This window comes from Oncorhynchus gorbuscha, linkage group LG05 (genome assembly GCF_021184085.1).
Source record: "Oncorhynchus gorbuscha isolate QuinsamMale2020 ecotype Even-year linkage group LG05, OgorEven_v1.0, whole genome shotgun sequence".
Taxonomy (NCBI): Eukaryota; Metazoa; Chordata; class Actinopteri; order Salmoniformes; family Salmonidae; genus Oncorhynchus; species Oncorhynchus gorbuscha.
In genome coordinates this window covers 3,891,582-3,914,878 of record NC_060177.1, presented here as the reverse complement: position 1 = coordinate 3,914,878, position 23,297 = coordinate 3,891,582, and the positions used below count along the sequence as shown (strand labels likewise).

The following is a 23,297-nucleotide window of genomic DNA, read 5'->3' as shown; positions in this document are numbered from 1 at the left end:
TGGGGAGAAAAGTCAATGCAAACTCTTTGATGTAAACACCTTCTTTTAACTGTTAAGGGTTAATGCCACACGGTCAAGGTTAGGCTTGCACGGATCGGGAGGACCTCAGGAACGTACCTGAGGTCGAATTGTGCTTCTCACCCTAACGGTTCTCACACTGTCACCCAAAAGCAAATGACATTGAGGGCCAGGCTTCATTTTGGTTCTGCTTTTTTTCAAGGTCACTGCACTCAGAGCGAGCTACGGTCAAGCGGGATATCTCATTGAACTCGGCACAGTCTGGGGACTATGGTGATGCCATTTTTTGTGTTGATTTCAGAATGCCATTTTGGTGATGGTCCCTCTCCGTTTAAACATATTGCTAATGTACAAAAGTCAAATAGCAAGTCATTTACATTTACATTTAAGTCATTTAGCAGACGCTCTTATCCAGAGCGACTTACAAATTGGTGCATTCACCTTATGACATCCAGTGGAACAGTCACTTTACAATAGTGCATCTAAATCTTAAAGGGGGGGGTGAGAGGGATTACTTATCCTATCCTAGGTATTCCTTAAAGAGGTGGGGTTTCAGGTGTCTCCGGAAGGTGGTGATTGACTCCGCTGTCCTGGCGTCGTGAGGGAGTTTGTTCCACCATTGGGGGCCAGAGCAGCGAACAGTTTTGACTGGGCTGAGCGGGAGCTGTACTTCCTCAGTGGTAGGGAGGCGAGCAGGCCAGAGGTGGATGAACGCAGTGCCCTTGTTTGGGTGTAGGGCCTGATCAGAGCCTGGAGGTACTGAGGTGCCGTTCCCCTCACAGCTCCGTAGGCAAGCACCATGGTCTTGTAGCGGATGCGAGCTTCAACTCAGTGTCCATCAGTCAATTAGATGTCATTCTGACACCAAACTGATACCAATTGACACCAAACCCACTTTTTAGGCTTTGTGTGTCTTTAAGCACCGCACTTTGTCACTCCATCCTTGCTGTGTGTGTGTTTCTGTGTGTGTGTGTTTGAGAGAGAGCTTTTCTTTGACATCTGTTGGGAGAAATGACTGACTTACAGTTTATGGGGTTTGCCTAATCACACATATGCAGTTTTGAAAAGATCTGACCTTTTTAACCCTTGGAAACTGCCACTGTGACACCATTTAAGGAACTTCCGGTTGGCACAGGAAGCTATAAATAAACTCATATCATGATTGGGGTATGCCTTTACAGAATCCTGAGTTTTAAGTCTTTACGTTAAGAACTGAGTTATTTACGGAGGGTTTAGTGAGTGTGTGTTATTTCAGAAAATCATAGAAAATCACAGAAATCTCGCAGAGCTCCGCAGCACACTTTAAAAAGATTCGTAAGAACACCCTGCAACTGGATCTGTAACCGTTGAAAAAAAAACACCTATCCGTGAACATCACCAAGGTGTCGTTGTACGATTTCTCTTAAATGACGATAGATAAATGGCTGGTTCTTTTTTTATTGACACCGGAGGCTCCTTGACTTTGACGTGAAGTGGAAAAATAATTTCTCTATTTTCATTTTGGACCTTTAATCCCAGATAAATGGCCATAACTCAAAAACCGTTGAGGCCTAGACGCCATCTTGTTCGGGGCCAACTGCCCATTATGCCGCCCCTACGCTCACCGAGTTTCGGCTTCTAAATATTTTCAGTTTTCGAGATAAGGCCCCGTCGTGAATCGTGATGTTTTGTCCAATAGCAATATGATTGCTTATGCCCTCCTGTGGGAATTTCCGGGACAGCGGAAAAATGACCAAAATCTTATTATTTTTGTAAAACGGAAACCGAATGTCCGACAAAGTTCATTTGATGACTTCCTGGTAGGTCCGGCCCTGCCGCTCGGCCCGACGCCGTCCGCGAATTTTAGAAACGATTTCGGACGTCTAGTAAGGGACCGTACATTTGCAATATGGACTTTCTCACTAACCATACAGGTACTGCCGAAATCTTCCCTTAAGGTATGAAATGCCAAGCCTGTTGACATTAGTGGCTTTTTTTATCCAAAATTATACTTTTGTTACATTGTTTGCTAGCTCCGCTGGTTAGCTAGCTCTTAGTCTCATTGACCACCAAACTTTCATAACACTAGCTAGCCACTCAATATAACATGTTTTCGACAAAATAGCTAGCTGAGTTAGCCATGTTATGAATACAACTCTCATCTGCTATCATCAAAAATAGCTAGCGGAGTTAGCCATGTTATGAATACAACTCTCATCTGCTATCATCAAAAATAGCTAGCTGAGTTAGCCATGTTAAATGCAAATTTGAGAGCAACAGTTAGCTTCCACAAGCGGTTATAGCTTTGACTGCTTGCTGACAGTGAATTCAGAGCCGTTCAGCGGCCAGCAGCAAAACAAAACATCATTTTCCCAGGTTTCCCGTGAATACATTGTAATACCAGTCCATTACAACATACCCAGGTGTCTTCTGATTAACAAGGGTTTCACTTCATCTGGGTAAAATCATCGTCATTGTAAGGGGGATTTCTCCCAGTGGTTTGAGTGGTGAATTGGTCTTCATCGTCGTCTTGTAAGGGGGATTTGGCCAGTGGTTTGAGTGGTGAATTGGTCTTCATCGTCGTCTTGTAAGGGGGATTTGGCCAGTGGTTTGAAAGATGAATTGGTCTTCATCATCATCATCATCATCATCATTGTAAGGGGGATTTCTCCCAGTGGTTTGAGTGGTGAATTGGTATTCATCGTCGTCTTGTAAGGGGGATTTCTCCCAGTGGTTTGAGTGATGAATTGGTCTTCATCATCATCATCATCATCATCATTGTAAGGGGGATTTCTCCCAGTGGTTTGAGTGGTGAATTGGTCTTCATCATCATCATCATCATCATTGTAAGGGGGATTTCTCCCAGTGGTTTGAGTGGTGAATTGGTCTTCATCATCATCATCATCATCATCATCATCATTGTAAGGGGGATTTCTCCCAGTGGTTTGAGTGGTGAATTGGTATTCATCGTCGTCTTGTAAGGGGGATTTCTCCCAGTGGTTTGAGTGGTGAATTGGTCTTCATCATCATCATCATCATCATCATCATCATCATCATCATCATCATCATCATTGTAAGGGGGATTTCTCCCAGTGGTTTGAGTGGTGAATTGGTCTTCATCGTCGTCATTGTAAGGGGGATTTCTCCCAGTGGTTTGAGTGATGAATTAGTCTTCCAGAGAAAATGTTGTCAGAGGTTGCTATAGTAACCAAAGGGGGTAGGGGCCTAGCAAGGGTCAATTGACAAACATTTGAAAACATAAGGAAAAGTCACTACAGTAGACTTACCCCTGATCCCTGCTCCAGCCAGTAGCTGAGCCACCAGTTGCTGAAGGCAGTGGTCCCCACCAAGCAGATGAAGATGATGATGATGAGAGACAGCAGTATGTACCCTGGAGATCAGAGACACCAGAGGTGAGACCAGAGGAGAGAAAAGATCAGAAACCAGAGGAGAGAGGAGAGACCAGATGAGAGAGGAGAGACCAGATGAGAGAGGAGAGACGAGAGGAGAGAGGAGAGACGAGAGGAGAGAAAAGATCAGAGACCAGACGAGAGACCAGAGGAGAAAGGAGAGACCAGAGGAGACACAAGAGGAGAGACTAGAGGAGAGACCAGAGGAGAGAGGAGAGACTAGAGGAGAGACCAGAGGAGAGAGGAGAGACTAGAGGAGAGACCAGAGGAGACACCAGAGAAGACACAAGAGGAGACACCAGAGGAGAGAACAAAGGAGAGGGGAGAGACTAGAGGAGAGACCAGAGGAGAAGGGAGAGACTAGAGGAGAGACCAGAGGAGAGTGGAGAGACTAGAGGAGAGACCAGAGGAGACACCAGAGGATAGGGAGACCAGAGAAGAGACCAGTGGAGAGACCAGAGGAGAAACCAGAGAGAGGAGAGACCAGAGGAGACACCAGAGAGAAGAGAGACCAGAGGAGAGACCAGAAGAGACACCAGAGACAAGAGGAGACACCAGAGGAGAGACCAGAGGAGAGGGGAGACACCAGAGGAGAGACGAAAGGAGAGGGGAGAGACCAGAGGAGAGACCAGAGGAGAGGGGAGAGACTAGAGGAGAGACCAGAGGAGAGGGGAGAGACCAGAGGAGAGACCAAAGGAGAGGGGAGAGACCAGAGGAGAGGGGAGAGACTAGAGGAGAGACCAAAGGAGAGGGGAGACACCAGAGGAGAGACCAAAGGAGAGGGGAGAGACTAGAGGAGAGACCAGAGGAGAGGGGAGAGACTAGAGGAGAGACCAGAGGAGAGACCAAAGGAGAGGGGAGAGACTAGAGGAGAGACCAGAGGAGAGGGGAGAGACTAGAGGAGAGACCAGAGGAGAGGGGAGAGACTAGAGGAGAGACCAGAGGAGAGGGGAGAGACTAGAGGAGAGACCAGAGGAGAGACAAAAGGAGAGGGGAGACACCAGAGGAGAGACGAAAGGAAAGAGGGGAGAGACTAGAGGAGAGACGAAAGGAGAGGGGAGACACCAGAGGAAGACGAAAGGAGAGGGAGACACCAGAGGTGAGACCAGAGGAGAGAAAAGATCAGAAACCAGAGGAGAGAGGAGAGACCAGATGAGAGAGGAGAGACCAGATGAGAGAGGAGAGACGAGAGGAGAGAGGAGAGACGAGAGGAGAGAAAAGATCAGAGACCAGACGAGAGACCAGAGGAGAAAGGAGAGACCAGAGGAGACACAAGAGGAGAGACTAGAGGAGAGACCAGAGGAGAGAGGAGAGACTAGAGGAGAGACCAGAGGAGAGAGGAGAGACTAGAGGAGAGACCAGAGGAGACACCAGAGAAGACACAAGAGGAGACACCAGAGGAGAGAACAAAGGAGAGGGGAGAGACTAGAGGAGAGACCAGAGGAGAAGGGAGAGACTAGAGGAGAGACCAGAGGAGAGTGGAGAGACTAGAGGAGAGACCAGAGGAGACACCAGAGGATAGGGGAGACCAGAGAAGAGACCAGTGGAGAGACCAGAGGAGAAACCAGAGAGAGGAGAGACCAGAGGAGACACCAGAGAGAGGAGAGACCAGAGGAGAGACCAGAAGAGACACCAGAGACAAGAGGAGACACCAGAGGAGAGACCAGAGGAGAGGGGAGACACCAGAGGAGAGACGAAAGGAGAGGGGAGAGACCAGAGGAGAGACCAGAGGAGAGGGGAGAGACTAGAGGAGAGACCAGAGGAGAGGGGAGAGACCAGAGGAGAGACCAAAGGAGAGGGGAGACACCAGAGGAGAGACGAAAGGAGAGGGGAGAGACTAGAGGAGAGACCAAAGGAGAGGGGAGACACCAGAGGAGAGACGAAAGGAGAGGGGAGAGACCAGAGGAGAGACCAAAGGAGAGGGGAGAGACTAGAGGAGAGACCAGAGGAGAGGGGAGAGACTAGAGGAGAGACCAGAGGAGAGACCAAAGGAGAGGGGAGAGACTAGAGGAGAGACCAGAGGAGAGGGGAGAGACTAGAGGAGAGACCAGAGGAGAGGGGAGAGACTAGAGGAGAGACCAGAGGAGAGGGGAGAGACTAGAGGAGAGACCAGAGGAGAGACGAAAGGAGAGGGGAGACACCAGAGGAGAGACGAAAGGAGAGGGGAGACACCAGAGGAGAGACGAAAGGAAGGGGAGACACCAGAGGAGAGACGAAAGGGAGGGGAGACACCAGAGGAGAGACGAAAGGAAAGGAGAGGGGAGAGACCAGAGGAGAGACCAGAGGAGAGGGAGAGACTAGAGGAGAGACCAGAGGAGAGGGGAGAGACCAGAGGAGAGACCAAAGGAGAGGGGAGAGACCAGAGGAGAGACCAAAGGAGAGGGGAGACACCAGAGGAGAGACGAAAGGAGAGGGGAGAGACTAGAGGAGAGACCAGAGGAGAGGGGAGAGACTAGAGGAGAGACCAGAGGAGAGACGAAAGGAGAGTGGAGAGACCAGAGGAGAGACCAAAGGAGAGGGGAGAGACTAGAGGAGAGACCAGAGGAGAGGGGAGAGACTAGAGGAGAGACCAGAGGAGACACCAGAGGAGAGAGGAGAGACCAGAGAAGAGACCATGGGAGAGACCAGAGGAGAGACCAGAGGAGAGAGGGGAGACCATACAAGAGACCAGAGGAGAGACCAGAGGAGAGAGGAGAGACCTAACCTCCTGCAGCTTTACAGTACTGGTGGTAGGTCAGGGTTAACTCGGGGTTAAGGTTCAGAGTGTGGTGTGTGTAAGGTGGGTTCCTAACCTCCTGCAGCTTTACAGTACTGGTGGTAGGTCCTCCAGGCAACAGAACCCTCCTGAGAACCCTCCTGAGTCACCAGCTGGTCCTTAGACTCTACCAGACAACAACAACAACAACCATCAACAAACAACATCATCAACAACAACAACAACCATAATAAACAACAACAACAAATATCAACAGGAATCATCAACAGCAACAACAATAAACATAATAAACAACAACAACCATAATAAACAACAACAACCATAATAAACAACAACAACCATAATAAACAACAACAAATATCAACAGGCATCATCAACAGCAACATAATAAACCATATCAACAACCATAATAAACAACAACAATAAACATAATAAACAACAACAACAAACATAATAAACCACAACCATAATAAACAACAACAAATATCAACAGGCATCATCAGCAACAGCAACAACAACAAACATAATAAACAACAACAAACATAATAAACAACAACAACAAACATAATAAACAACAACAACAAACATAATAAACAACAACAAACATAATAAACAACAACAAACATAATAAACAACAACAACAAACATAATAAACAACAACAACAAACATAATAAACAACAACAACAAACATAATAAACAACAACTACAAACATAATAAACAACAACTACAAACATAATAAACAACAACAACAACCATAAACAACAACAACAACAAACATAATAAACAACAACAACCATAATAAACAACAACAACAACCATCATAATAAACAACAACAACAACCATAAACAACAACAACAAACATCATGTTGATGGAATTAATTGATTTGTTCATTTAAAATGTCACACAGTGTACAGCCATAATAATACTGTTTGAGGATGAGACTGTGAAGGAATGGAGGACTAAAGTTACCTCTGACGTCGTGTGATACCGATCGACTTCCTCCCGACTCGTCTGGTTTCTCATCAGACATGTCAAAAGCTGTCGGAGAGAGAAAAAAGACGCGACTTAAATCCCAGTAATGACACACAACAGACCTTTTAACTGCAGAGCTACATATACGAACGTGATGTATGAAACAAGACACGAGAACTAAAACCTTTTGTTTCCAATAGCATTACGTACAGGATGTGTAGAGCAGACCGTGTCTATGTTGAGATATGTATGGGATCTCTAGTTTATCATATGGAGAACAGACCGTGTCTATGTTGAGATATATATGGGATCTCTAGTTTATCATATGGAGACCAGACCGTGTCTATGTTGAGATATGTATGGGATCTCTAGTTTATCATATGGAGAACAGACCGTGTCTATGTTGACATATGTATGGGATCTCTAGTTTATCATATATACAGACTGTGTCTATGTTGAGATATGTATGGGATCTCTAGTTTATCATATGGAGACCAGACCGTGTCTATGTTGAGATATGTATGGGATCTCTAGTTTATCATATATACAGGATGTGTCTATGTTGAGATATGTATGGGATCTCTAGTTTATCATATGGAGACCAGACCGTGTCTATGTTGAGATATGTATGGGATCTCTAGTTTATCATATATACAGGATGTGTCTATGTTGAGATATGTATGGGATCTCTAGTTTATCATATATACAGACTGTGTCTATGTTGAGATATGTATGGGATCTCTAGTTTATCATATGGAGACCAGACCGTGTCTATGTTGAGATATGTATGGGATCTCTAGTTTATCATATATACAGGATGTGTCTATGATGAGATATGTATGGGATCTCTAGTTTATCATATGGAGACCAGACCGTGTATATGTTGAGATATGTATGGGATCTCTAGTTTATCATATATACAGGATATGGAGACCAGACTGTGTCTATGTTGAGATATGTATGGGATCTCTAGTTTATCATATGGAGACCAGACCGTGTCTATGATGAGATATGTATGGGATCTCTAGTTTATCATATGGAGAGCAGACCGTGTCTATGATGAGATATGTATGGGATCTCTAGTTTATCATATGGAGAGCAGACCGTGTCTATGTTGAGATATGTATGGGATCTCTAGTTTATCATATGGAGAGCAGACCGTGTCTATGTTGAGATATGTATGGGATCTCTAGTTTATCATATGGAGAGCAGACCGTGTCTATGTTGAGATATGTATGGGATCTCTAGTTTATCATATGGAGAGCAGACCGTGTCTATGTTGAGATATGTATGGGATCTCTAGTTTATCATATGGAGAGCAGACCGTGTCTATGTTGAGATATGTATGGGATCTCTAGTTTATCATATATACAGGATGTGGAGAGCAGACCGTGTCTATGTTGAGATATGTATGGGATCTCTAGTTTATCATATGGAGAACAGACCGTGTCTATGTTGAGATATATATGGGATCTCTAGTTTATCATATGGAGACCAGACCGTGTCTATGTTGAGATATGTATGGGATCTCTAGTTTATCATATGGAGAACAGACCGTGTCTATGTTGAGATATGTATGGGATCTCTAGTTTATCAAACCTGGGTTTTCTAGTCCTTTTCCCTTGTGATCATCCAGGTTCTTCTCCTTCGTGTCGACGGGGTCTGGTTGTGTCGGCTGCTCCTCGGGTTGTTCCTAACGTACAGGATGAAGTGATATACATTAATAACGTGATATCTAGACTGGGCATAGTCTCCTTCAGGAGGACTGATCCTAATAAACTAGACTAAAACATGGTACATGATATCTAGACTGGGCATAGTCTCCTTCAGGTGGACTGATCCTAATAAACTAGACTAAAACATGGTACATGATATCTAGACTGGGCATAGTCTCCTTCAGGAGGACTGATCCTAATAAACTAGACTAAAACATGATATCTAGACTGGGCATAGTCTCCTTCAGGAGGACCGATCCTAATAAACTAGACTAAAACATGGTACATGATATCTAGACTGGGCATAGTCTCCTTCAGGAGGACTGATCCTAATAAACTAGACTAAAACATGGTACATGATATCTAGACTGGGCATAGTCTCCTTCAGGTGGACTGATCCTAATAAACTAGACTAAAACATGGTACATGATATCTAGACTGGGCATAGTCTCCTTCAGGAGGACTGATCCTAATAAACTAGACTAAAACATGATATCTAGACTGGGCATAGTCTCCTTCAGGTGGACTGATCCTAATAAACTAGACTAAAACATGGTACATGATATCTAGACTGGGCATAGTCTCCTTCAGGTGGACTGATCCTAATAAACTAGACTAAAACATGGTACATGATATCTAGACTGGGCATAGTCTCCTTCAGGTGGACTGATCCTAATAAACTAGACTAAAACATGATATCTAGACTGGGCAAACCAGAGGTAGAGATGGATAACGGGAGATCTTACCTGTATCTATTGGCTCTGAAACCAGAGGTAGAGATGGATAACAGGAGATCTTACCTGGATCTATTGGCTCTGAAACCAGATGGATAACGGGAGATCTTACCTGTATCTATTGGCTCTGAAACCAGATAGATATCGGGAGATCTTACCTGTGAATGCTCCGTCTGGAAGTTGTTGATCATCTGTGCGTATCGGCCTTTAGTTTTCATCAGAGCTTTGTGTGTCCCTGCCTCCTTTATCTTCCCACTCTCCAACACCAGTATCTCATCACAGAACTCCAGATACTGATACACAAAAAGACAGAGAGAGAGAGGGAGGGAGAGAGAGAGAGGGGGAGGAAGAGAGAGAGGGGGGGGGGAGAGAGAGGGAAGGAGAGAGAGAGAGGGGAATAGTAACGTTAATAACTTGAGGAGGGGAGAGAGGATATCCCTGTCGGGTTCCTCTTTCTGTAAGCATACTTTGGATAAAAAGTGTATGTAAAAAGTCAAGTTAACCAAATGCTGTATCTGACTATCTGCATTGACCCATTTTGCACAAACTCTTGTCTCATCACATACACTGCTGCTACTGTTTATTATCTGTCCTGTTGCTTAGTCACTTTATCCCTACCTATATGTACATATCTACCTCAACTACCTCGTACCACTGCACATTGACTCAGTACTGGTACTTCCTGTATATAGCCATGTTATTACCTCGTACCCCTGCACATTGACTCAGTACTGGTACTTCCTGTATATAACCATGCTATTACCTCGTACCCCTGTACATTATACAGCCATGTTATTACCTCATACCCCTGTACATTATACAGCCATGTTATTACCTCGTACCCCTGTACATTATACAGCCATGTTATTACCTCATACCCCTGTACATTATACAGCCATGTTATTACCTCGTACCCCTGTACATTATACAGCCATGCTATAACCTCGTACCCCTGTACATTATACAGCCATGTTATTATCTCGTACCCCTGTACATTATACAGCCATGTTATTACCTCATACCCCTGTACATTATACAGCCATGTTATTACCTCGTACCCCTGCACATCGACTCAGTACTGGTACCCAGTGTATACAGCCATGTTATTACCTCGTACCCCTGCACATTGACTCAGTACTGGTACTTCCTGTATATAGCCATGCTATTACCTCGTACCCCTGTACATTATACAGCCATGTTATTATCTCGTACCCCTGCACATTGACTCAGTACTGGTACTTCCTGTATATAGCCAAGTTATTACCTCGTACCCCTGCGCATTGACTCAGTACTGGTACTTCCTGTATAGAGCCAAGTTATTACCTCGTACCCCTGCGCATTGACTCAGTACTGGTACTTCCTGTATATATATAGCCAAGTTATTACCTCCTAGGTGAAAGATTCCCTTTCCTTATTCCCTCCTATATTTCCACCGAGAATCCTTCCAGAACAGAAACTCTGAAAAAAACCTGTGAACTCTGGGAGAAGTTTTTGCAACCCTAGGTCCTGAACACACCATGAATACACCCAAGAGTGACACGGCTATTAGGTCTTTAAATTATATAAAGACAAAGACGCAATTAAAAACTGCACATTCCCAAACGAGTGAGATAATCAAGGGAAACGTAACTGTAAGCTCGTAACCAGCAGTGACTCCCTACCTGTAGTTGATGGGTGACCAGGATAATACTCTTCCCCTTCAGGGTCTTCTTGATACACTCCTCAAATATGTTTTTCCCTACGTGGGCGTCCACCGCAGACAGAGGGTCGTCCAGGAGGATGATGTCTTTGTTGGAGTAGACCGCTCTGGCCAGACTGATCCTCTGCTTCTGACCCCCAGACAGGTTCAGGCCTCGCTCACCTATCTACAGAACCAGCAGTACAACCCAGTCAGTACAGAACAGGTTCATACATCCCTCACCTATCTACAGAACCAGCAATACAACCCAGTCAGTACAGAACAGGTTCATACATCCCTCATCTATCTACAGAACCAGCAATACAACCCAGTCAGTACAGAACAGGTTCATACATCCCTCATCTATCTACAGAACCAGCAATACAACCCAGTCAGTACAGAACAGGTTCATACATCCCTCATCTATCTACAGAACCAGCAATACAACCCAGTCAGTACAGAACAGGTTCATACATCCCTCACCTATCTACAGAACCAGCAATACAACCCAGTTAGTACAGAACAGGTTCATACATCCCTCACCTATCTACAGAACCAGCAATACAACCCAGTTAGTACAGAACAGGTTCATACATCCCTCACCTATCTACAGAACCAGCAGTACAACCCAGTCAGTACAGAACAGGTTCATACATCCCTCATCTATCTACCGAACCAGCAATACAACCCAGTCAGAACAGAACAGGTTCAGACATCACTCACCTATCTACCGAACCAGCAATTACAACCCAGTCAGAACAGAACAGGTTCAGACATCACTCACCTATCTACAGAACCAGCAATACAACCCAGTTAGTACAGAACAGCTTCAGACATCACTCACCTATCTACAGGACCTCATATATAATAGAGTTAAAGCTCTCCTATCTACAGAGAAACCCGTACACTACCGACTAGGTTTCGGGCCCTGTTCATCTATCTACAGAGAAAACCCAGTCAGTAGCGTCCAGGTTCGGCCCTGTTCATCTATCTACAGAGAAAACCCAGTCAGTAGCGTCCAGGTTCGGCCCTGTTCATCTATCTACAGAGAAAACCCAGTCGGTAGCGTCCAGGTTCGGCCCTGTTCATCTATCTACAGAGAAAACCCAGTCGGTAGCGTCCCGGTTCGGGCCCTGTTCATCTATCTACAGAGAAAACCCAGTCGGTAGCGTCCAGGTTCGGCCCTGTTCATCTATCTACAGAGAAAACCCAGTCAGTAGCGTCCAGGTTCGGCCCTGTTCATCTATCTACAGAGAAAACCCAGTCGGTAGCGTCCAGGTTCGGGCCCTGTTCATCTATCTACAGAGAAAACCCAGTTGGTAGCGTCCAGGTTCGGCCCTGTTCATCTATCTACAGAGAAAACCCAGTCAGTAGCGTCCAGGTTCGGCCCTGTTCATCTATCTACAGAGAAAACCCAGTCAGTAGCGTCCAGGTTCGGCCCTGTTCATCTATCTACAGAGAAAACCCAGTCAGTAGCGTCCAGGTTCGGCCCTGTTCATCTATCTACAGAGAAAACCCAGTCAGTAGCGTCCAGGTTCGGCCCTGTTCATCTATCTACAGAGAAAACCCAGTCGGTAGCGTCCAGGTTCGGCCCTGTTCATCTATCTACAGAGAAAACCCAGTCAGTAGCGTCCAGGTTCGGCCCTGTTCATCTATCTACAGAGAAAACCCAGTCAGTAGCGTCCAGGTTCGGGCCCTGTTCATCTATCTACAGAGAAAACCCAGTCAGTAGCGTCCAGGTTCGGCCCTGTTCATCTATCTACAGAGAAAACCCAGTCAGTAGCGTCCAGGTTCGGCCCTGTTCATCTATCTACAGAGAAAACCCAGTCAGTAGCGTCCAGGTTCGGCCCTGTTCATCTATCTACAGAGAAAACCCAGTCGGTAGCGTCCAGGTTCGGGCCCTGTTATTTGAAAGTCAAAAGGCATTCTGAGCTCGAGCATCAAATGAACGACTCAAACCCTGGATATATGTGAGCCCTTACCTCAGTTTGGTCGCCATAGGGAAGAATATCCAGATCTGGTATCAGGCTACAGGCACTGATGACTTTGTCATACCTTTACGAAAGACAAAAATGTGGAATAATAATTAAGATACTTAATTCAGGAGAACAACATGGTTATCAGGGATTCATTATGGAGAACAACATGGTTATCAGCGATTCATTCTGGAGAACAACATGGTTATCAGCGATTCATTCTGGAGAACAACATGGTTATCAGGGATTCATTATGGAGAACAACATGGTTATCAGCGATTCATTCAGGAGAACAACATGGTTATCAGCGATTCATTATGGAGAACAACATGGTTATCAGCGATTCATTATGGAGAACAACATGGTTATCAGGGATTCATTATGGAGAACAACATGGGTTAAGATACTAAAACAGCTGATAGTCCTGTGGAATTGCTGAGGTGAAATGTCCTGGATAGTGTACTATCTACTAGATGGACTAAAAGAGCACAGACAGGATTTATCTGGCCAGGGATAGGCTGGACGGGATCAGCCTCCATGGGGTAAACTGAGGATAGACTTCCTCTACAGTTACTGATTAGCCTCTGCTCTGGTCCTGACAACAGCTCTGCCAATCTTACACACGGTCATGTGGTAGTCTGAAGCAGAACAGGTCCAGCCACTCTACCACAACCACTGTTGGAGGACAGGAGAACAGACCACAGTAACATTACCTGGCCAGGTAAAGTAAAGGAGAACAGACCACAGTAACATTACCTGGCCAGGTAAAGTAAAGGAGAACAGACCATAGTAACATTACCTGGCCAGGTAAAGTAAAGGAGAACAGACCACAGTAACATTACCTGGCCAGGTAAAGTAAAGGAGAACAGACCATAGTAACATTACCTGGCCAGGTAAAGTAAAGGAGAACAGTAACAGTAACATTACCTGACCAGGTAAAGTAAAGGAGAACAGACCACAGTAACATTACCTGGCCAGGTAAAGTAAAGGAGAACAGACCATAGTAACATTACCTGGCCAGGTAAAGTAAAGGAGAACAGTAACAGTAACATTACCTGACCAGGTAAAGTAAAGGAGAACAGACCACAGTAACATTACCTGACCAGGTAAAGTAAAGGAGAACAGTAACAGTAACATTACCTGGCCAGGTAAAGTAAAGGAGAACAGTAACAGTAACATTACCTGACCAGGTAAAGTAAAGGAGAACAGACCACAGTAACACTACCTGACCAGGTAAAGTAAAGGAGAACAGTAACAGTAATATTACCTGGCCAGGTAAAGTAAAGGAGAACAGACCATAGTAACATTACCTGGCCAGGTAAAGTAAAGGAGAACAGACCACAGTAACATTACCTGGTCAGGTAAAGGAGAACAGACCATAGTAACATTACCTGGCCAGGTAAAGTAAAGGAGAACAGACCACAGTAACATTACCTGGCCAGGTAAAGGAGAACAGACCACAGTAACATTACCTGGCCAGGTAAAGTAAAGGAGAACAGACCACAGTAACATTACCTGGCCAGGTAAAGTAAAGGAGAACAGACCACAGTAACATTACCTGGCCAGGTAAAGTAAAGGAGAACAGACCATAGTAACATTACCTGTCCAGGTAAAGTAAAGGAGAACAGACCACAGTAACATTACCTGGCCAGGTAAAGTAAAGGAGAACAGACCACAGTAACATTACCTGGCCAGGTAAAGTAAAGGAGAACAGACCATAGTAACATTACCTGGCCAGGTAAAGTAAAGGAGAACATACCACAATAACATTATCTGGCCAGGTAAAGTAAAGGAGAACAGACCATAGTAACATTACCTGGCCAGGTAAAGTAAAGGAGAACAGACCACAGTAACATTACCTGGCCAGTTAAAGTAAAGGAGAACAGACCATAGTAACATTACCTGGCCAGGTAAAGTAAAGGAGAACAGACCACAGTAACATTACCTGGCCAGGTAAAGTAAAGGAGAACAGACCATAGTAACATTACCTGGCCAGGTAAAGTAAAGGAGAACAGACCACAGTAACATTACCTGGCCAGGTAAAGTAAAGGAGAACAGACCACAGTAACATTACCTGACCAGGTAAAGTAAAGGAGAACAGTAACAGTAACATTACCTGACCAGGTAAAGTAAAGGAGAACAGACCACAGTAACATTACCTAGCCAGGTAAAGGAGAACAGACCACAGTAACATTACCTGACCAGGTAAAGTAAAGGAGAACAGTAACAGTAACATTACCTGACCAGGTAAAGTAAAGGAGAACAGTAACAGTAACATTACCTGACCAGGTAAAGTAAAGGAGAACAGTAACAGTAACATTACCTGACCAGGTAAAGTAAAGGAGAACAGACCACAGTAACACTACCTGACCAGGTAAAGTAAAGGAGAACAGTAACAGTAACATTACCTGGCCAGGTAAAGTAAAGGAGAACAGACCACAGTAACATTACCTGGCCAGGTAAAGTAAAGGAGAACAGACCACAGTAACATTACCTGGTCAGGTAAAGGAGAACAGACCATAGTAACAATACCTGGCCAGGTAAAGTAAAGGAGAACAGACCACAGTAACATTACCTGGCCAGGTAAAGGAGAACAGACCACAGTAACATTACCTGGCCAGGTAAAGTAAAGGAGAACAGACCACAGTAACATTACCTGGCCAGGTAAAGTAAAGGAGAACAGACCATAGTAACATTACCTGGCCAGGTAAAGTAAAGGAGAACAGACCACAGTAACATTACCTGGCCAGGTAAAGTAAAGGAGAACAGACCACAGTAACATTACCTGGCCAGGTAAAGTAAAGGAGAACAGACCATAGTAATATTACCTGGCCAGGTAAAGTAAAGGAGAACATACCACAATAACATTACCTGGCCAGGTAAAGTAAAGGAGAACAGACCACAGTAACATTACCTGGCCAGGTAAAGTAAAGGAGAACAGACCACAGTAACATTACCTGGCCCGGTAAAGTAAAGGAGAACAGACCACAGTAACATTACCTGGCCAGGTAAAGTAAAGGAGAACAGACCATAGTAACATTACCTGGCCAGGTAAAGTAAAGGAGAACAGACCACAGTAACATTACCTGGCCAGGTAAAGTAAAGGAGAACAGACCACAGTAACATTACCTGACCAGGTAAAGTAAAGGAGAACAGTAACAGTAACATTACCTGACCAGGTAAAGTAAAGGAGAACAGACCACAGTAACATTACCTGGCCAGGTAAAGGAGAACAGACCACAGTAACATTACCTGACCAGGTAAAGTAAAGGAGAACAGTAACAGTAACATTACCTGACCAGGTAAAGTAAAGGAGAACAGACCACAGTAACATTACCTGACCAGGTAAAGTAAAGGAGAACAGTAACAGTAACATTACCTGGCCAGGTAAAGTAAAGGAGAACAGACCACAGTAACATTACCTAGCCAGGTAAAGGAGAACAGACCACAGTAACATTACCTGACCAGGTAAAGTAAAGGAGAACAGTAAAAGTAACATTACCTGACCAGGTAAAGTAAAGGAGAACAGTAACAGTAACATTACCTGGCCAGGTAAAGTAAAGGAGAACAGTAACAGTAACATTACCTGACCAGGTAAAGTAAAGGAGAACAGACCACAGTAACACTACCTGACCAGGTAAAGTAAAGGAGAACAGTAACAGTAACATTACCTGGCCAGGTAAAGTAAAGGAGAACAGACCACAGTAACATTACCTGGCCAGGTAAAGTAAAGGAGAACAGACCACAGTAACATTACCTGGTCAGGTAAAGGAGAACAGACCATAGTAACAATACCTGGCCAGGTAAAGTAAAGGAGAACAGACCACAGTAACATTACCTGGCCAGGTAAAGGAGAACAGACCACAGTAACATTACCTGGCCAGGTAAAGTAAAGGAGAACAGACCACAGTAACATTACCTGGCCAGGTAAAGTAAAGGAGAACAGACCATAGTAACATTACCTGGCCAGGTAAAGTAAAGGAGAACAGACCACAGTAACATTACCTGGCCAGGTAAAGTAAAGGAGAACAGACCACAGTAACATTACCTGGCCAGGTAAAGTAAAGGAGAACAGACCATAGTAATATTACCTGGCCAGGTAAAGTAAAGGAGAACATACCACAATAACATTACCTGGCCAGGTAAAGTAAAGGAGAACAGACCACAGTAACATTACCTGGCCAGGTAAAGTAAAGGAGAACAGACCACAGTAACATTACCTGGCCCGGTAAAGTAAAGGAGAACAGACCACAGTAACATTACCTGGCCAGGTAAAGTAAAGGAGAACAGACCATAGTAACATTACCTGGCCAGGTAAAGTAAAGGAGAACAGACCACAGTAACATTACCTGGCCAGGTAAAGTAAAGGAGAACAGACCACAGTAACATTACCTGACCAGGTAAAGTAAAGGAGAACAGTAACAGTAACATTACCTGACCAGGTAAAGTAAAGGAGAACAGACCACAGTAACATTACCTGGCCAGGTAAAGGAGAACAGACCACAGTAACATTACCTGACCAGGTAAAGTAAAGGAGAACAGTAACAGTAACATTACCTGACCAGGTAAAGTAAAGGAGAACAGACCACAGTAACATTACCTGACCAGGTAAAGTAAAGGAGAACAGTAACAGTAACATTACCTGGCCAGGTAAAGTAAAGGAGAACAGACCACAGTAACATTACCTAGCCAGGTAAAGGAGAACAGACCACAGTAACATTACCTGACCAGGTAAAGTAAAGGAGAACAGTAAAAGTAACATTACCTGACCAGGTAAAGTAAAGGAGAACAGTAACAGTAACATTACCTGGCCAGGTAAAGTAAAGGAGAACAGTAACAGTAACATTACCTGACCAGGTAAAGTAAAGGAGAACAGACCACAGTAACACTACCTGACCAGGTAAAGTAAAGGAGAACAGTAACAGTAACATTACCTGGCCAGGTAAAGTAAAGGAGAACAGACCACAGTAACATTACCTGGCCAGGTAAAGTAAAGGAGAACAGACCACAGTAACATTACCTGGCCAGGTAAAGTAAAGGAGAACAGACCACAGTAACATTACCTGGTCAGGTAAAGGAGAACAGACCATAGTAACATTACCTGGCCAGGTAAAGTAAAGGAGAACAGACCACAGTAACATTACCTGGCCAGGTAAAGTAAAGGAGAACAGACCATAGTAACATTACCTGGCCAGGTAAAGTAAAGGAGAACAGACCACAGTAACATTACCTAGCCAGGTAAAGGAGAACAGACCACAGTAACATTACCTGACCAGGTAAAGTAAAGGAGAACAGTAACAGTAACATTACCTGGCCAGGTAAAGTAAAGGAGAACAGACCACAGTAACATTACCTGGCCAGGTAAAGTAAAGGAGAACAGACCACAGTAACATTACCTGACCAGGTAAAGTAAAGGAGAACAGTAACAGTAACATTACCTGGCCAGGTAAAGTAAAGGAGAACAGTAACAGTAACATTACCTGGCCAGGTAAAGTAAAGGAGAACAGACCACAGTAACATTACCTGGCCAGGTAAAGTAAAGGAGAACAGACCACAGTAACATTACCTGGCCAGGTAAAGTAAAGGAGAACAGACCACAGTAACATTGCCTGGCCAGGTAAAGTAAAGGAGAACAGACCACAGTAACATTACCTGGCCAGGTAAAGGAGAACAGACCACAGTAACATTACCTGACCAGGTAAAGTAAAGGAGAACAGTAACAGTAACATTACCTGGCCAGGTAAAGTAAAGGAGAACAGACCACAGTAACATTACCTGGCCAGGTAAAGTAAAGGAGAACAGACCACAGTAACATTACCTGACCAGGTAAAGTAAAGGAGAACAGTAACAGTAACATTACCTGACCAGGTAAAGTAAAGGAGAACAGACCACAGTAACATTACCTGGCCAGGTAAAGGAGAACAGACCACAGTAACATTACCTGACCAGGTAAAGTAAAGGAGAACAGTAACAGTAACATTACCTGACCAGGTAAAGTAAAGGAGAACAGACCACAGTAACATTACCTGACCAGGTAAAGTAAAGGAGAACAGACCACAGTAACATTACCTGACCAGGTAAAGTAAAGGAGAACAGTAACAGTAACATTACCTGGCCAGGTAAAGTAAAGGAGAACAGACCACAGTAACATTACCTAGCCAGGTAAAGGAGAACAGACCACAGTAACATTACCTGACCAGGTAAAGTAAAGGAGAACAGTAAAAGTAACATTACCTGACCAGGTAAAGTAAAGGAGAACAGTAACAGTAACATTACCTGGCCAGGTAAAGTAAAGGAGAACAGTAACAGTAACATTACCTGACCAGGTAAAGTAAAGGAGAACAGACCACAGTAACACTACCTGACCAGGTAAAGTAAAGGAGAACAGTAACAGTAACATTACCTGGCCAGGTAAAGTAAAGGAGAACAGACCACAGTAACATTACCTGGCCAGGTAAAGTAAAGGAGAACAGACCACAGTAACATTACCTGGCCAGGTAAAGTAAAGGAGAACAGACCACAGTAACATTACCTGGTCAGGTAAAGGAGAACAGACCACAGTAACATTACCTGGCCAGGTAAAGTAAAGGAGAACAGACCATAGTAACATTACCTGGCCAGGTAAAGTAAAGGAGAACAGACCACAGTAACATTACCTGGCCAGGTAAAGTAAAGGAGAACAGACCACAGTAACATTACCTGGCCAGGTAAAGTAAAGGAGAACAGACCACAGTAACATTACCTGGCCAGGTAAAGTAAAGGAGAACAGACCACAGTAACATTACCTGACCAGGTAAAGTAAAGGAGAACAGACCACAGTAACATTACCTGGCCAGGTAAAGTAAAGGAGAACAGACCACAGTAACATTACCTGGCCAGGTATAGGAGAACAGACCACAGTAACATTACCTGACCAGGTAAAGTAAAGGAGAACAGTAACATTACCTGACCAGGTAAAGTAAAGGAGAACAGACCACAGTAACATTACCTGACCAGGTAAAGTAAAGGAGAACAGACCACAGTAACATTACCTGACCAGGTAAAGTAAAGGAGAACAGTAACAGTAACATTACCTGGCCAGGTAAAGTAAAGGAGAACAGACCACAGTAACATTACCTAGCCAGGTAAAGGAGAACAGACCACAGTAACATTACCTGACCAGGTAAAGTAAAGGAGAACAGTAACAGTAACATTACCTGGCCAGGTAAAGTAAAGGAGAACAGACCACAGTAACATTACCTGGCCAGGTAAAGTAAAGGAGAACAGTAACAGTAACATTACCTGGCCAGGTAAAGTAAAGGAGAACAGACCACAGTAACATTACCTGGCCAGGTAAAGTAAAGGAGAACAGACCACAGTAACATTACCTGGCCAGGTAAAGTAAAGGAGAACAGTAACAGTAACATTACCTGGCCAGGTAAAGTAAAGGAGAACAGACCACAGTAACATTACCTGGCCAGGTAAAGTAAAGGAGAACAGTAACAGTAACATTACCTGGCCAGGTAAAGTAAAGGAGAACAGACCACAGTAACATTACCTGACCAGGTAAAGTAAAGGAGAACAGTAACAGTAACATTACCTGGCCAGGTAAAGTAAAGGAGAACAGTAACAGTAACATTACCTGGCCAGGTAAAGTAAAGGAGAACAGACCACAGTAACATTACCTGGCCAGGTAAAGTAAAGGAGAACAGTAACAGTAACATTACCTGGCCAGGTAAAGTAAAGGAGAACAGACCACAGTAACATTACCTGGCCAGGTAAAGTAAAGGAGAACAGACCACAGTAACATTACCTGGCCAGGTAAAGTAAAGGAGAACAGACCACAGTAACATTGCCTGGCCAGGTAAAGTAAAGGAGAACAGACCACAGTAACATTACCTGGCCAGGTAAAGTAAAGGAGAACAGTAACAGTAACATTACCTGACCAGGTAAAGTAAAGGAGAACAGACCACAGTAACATTACCTGACCAGGTAAAGTAAAGGAGAACAGACCACAGTAACATTACCTGACCAGGTAAAGTAAAGGAGAACAGACCACAGTAACATTACCTGACCAGGTAAAGTAAAGGAGAACAGACCACAGTAACATTACCTGGCCAGGTAAAGTAAAGGAGAACAGACCACAGTAACATTACCTGACCAGGTAAAGTAAAGGAGAACAGACCACAGTAACATTACCTGACCAGGTAAAGTAAAGGAGAACAGACCACAGTAACATTACCTTACCAGGTAAAGTAAAGGAGAACAGACCACAGTAACATTACCTGACCAGGTAAAGTAAAGGAGAACAGTAACATTACCTGACCAGGTAAAGTAAAGGAGAACAGACCACAGTAACATTACCTGGCCAGGTAAAGTAAAGGAGAATAGTAACAGTAACACTACCTGGTCTGGTTGAAGGGTTCCCCCATCAAGATATTGTCTTGGACCGTGCCGTGGAAGATCCAGGCCTGCTGGGAAACGTAGGCAAACTCTCCGTCTGCTGTGACTGAACCATTCTGCAGGTGCATCTGGGGAACACGCAACACAAAGCATTACTTCATACACTTTCAGGAAGAATCTTTGGATGAGACCATTCATTTGACCATGTCTGCCCATTTTCAGTCATAGTGATGCATTTATTCCATGTATTGAATGTATTGTTTGTATATGTGAACATTTAACTGATAAATGGTAACAAACACTTTGAAAACAAAAACCTGTTCTAAGATGCTTGATATCAGCGATGTCTTTCCACTTCCCACGTTGCCACAGATACCAAGCAGGTTTCCCTAAAAAGGCAAACAGTCATTTACATTTACATTAAAGTCATTTAGCAGACGCTCTTATCCAGAGCGACTTACAAATTGGTGCATTCACCTTATGACAGTCATCAGTAATCAATCACATAACTCCGACCCCTGCTTACCTCACCTAACTCTGACCCCTGCTTACCTCATCTAACTCTGACCCCTGCTTAACCTATATTAACTCTGACCCCTGCTTACCTCATCTAACTCCGACCCCTGCTTACCTCATCTAACTCTGACCCCTGCTTACCTCATCTAACTCTGACCCCTGCTTACCTCATCTAACTCTGACCCCTGCTTACCTCATCTAACTCTGACCCATGCTTAACCTATATTAACTCTGACCCCTGCTTAACCTCATCTAAGTCTGACCCCTGCTTACCTCATCTAACTCTGACCCCTGCTTAACCTATATTAACTCTGACCCCTGCTTAACCTATATTAACTCTGACCCCTGCTTACCTCATCTAACTCCGACCCCTGATTAACCTATATTAACTCTGACCCCTGCTTCTCCTATATTAACTCTGACCCCTGCTTACCTCATCTAACTCTGACCCCTGCTTAACTCACCTAACCCAGACCCCACTCACCCCATCTAACCCAATCAAAAGCCCTATCTAACCCAGACCCCACTCATCCCATCTCACCCAATCAAAAGCCCTATCTAACCCAGACCCCATCTCACCCAATCATAAGCCCTATCTAACCCCAACCAGCACCTACCTTAGGCAGGTTGAAGGAGATGTTTCTCAGGGTGGGCTTGGCCTCGGTCTTGCCCGGTGTGTGAGTCCCGTTCTGGCCCTGTGGTTCCACCTTCCCTCCCTTCAGAGAGGCTGTGGTGCCTGGTGCCGTAGTGGTTGTCTGTCCTTCAGGCCCGGCCCAGGTGAATGTTGCCTTCTCCATGACCAGGGCCGAGGAGGACCCGTGTCTCTGGACCAGGTACGAGTCTGGGTTCTGTGTCATCAGCAGTTTCTACACACACACAGAGAGTGGACACGCACACGCACGCACACACACATACACAACCCCCCACACACACACAGAGTGGACACGCACACACACACACACACAGAGAGTGGACACGCACACGCACGCACACACACATACACAACCCCCCACACACACACAGAGTGGACACGCACACACACATACACACAGAGAGTGGACACGCACACACACGCACACACACACATACACAACCCCCCCCCCCACACACACAGAGAGAGTGGACACGCACACACGCACACACCCATACACAACCCCCCACACACACACAGAGTGGGCACGCACACACACACACATA

At 44.6% G+C, this 23,297-nt stretch overlaps 1 protein-coding gene across 1 annotated transcript in view; it reads right to left on the bottom strand.

Annotated features, from left to right (window-relative positions):
- LOC124035374 (ATP-binding cassette sub-family C member 12-like) overlaps window positions 1–23,297 on the bottom strand; it is a 90,417-nt gene that overhangs the window by 35,797 nt on the left and 31,323 nt on the right. Inside the window, exons 11-20 of the mRNA XM_046348834.1 lie at window positions 22,718–22,966; window positions 21,902–21,973; window positions 21,588–21,712; window positions 13,209–13,281; window positions 11,210–11,413; window positions 9,707–9,841; window positions 8,699–8,792; window positions 7,097–7,165; window positions 6,200–6,289; window positions 3,285–3,388 (exon numbers count right to left, since the gene is read on the bottom strand). Coding sequence (XP_046204790.1) covers window positions 3,285–3,388; window positions 6,200–6,289; window positions 7,097–7,165; window positions 8,699–8,792; window positions 9,707–9,841; window positions 11,210–11,413; window positions 13,209–13,281; window positions 21,588–21,712; window positions 21,902–21,973; window positions 22,718–22,966 — 1,215 coding nt within the window. The remainder of the gene's footprint in view (window positions 1–3,284; window positions 3,389–6,199; window positions 6,290–7,096; window positions 7,166–8,698; window positions 8,793–9,706; window positions 9,842–11,209; window positions 11,414–13,208; window positions 13,282–21,587; window positions 21,713–21,901; window positions 21,974–22,717; window positions 22,967–23,297) is intronic.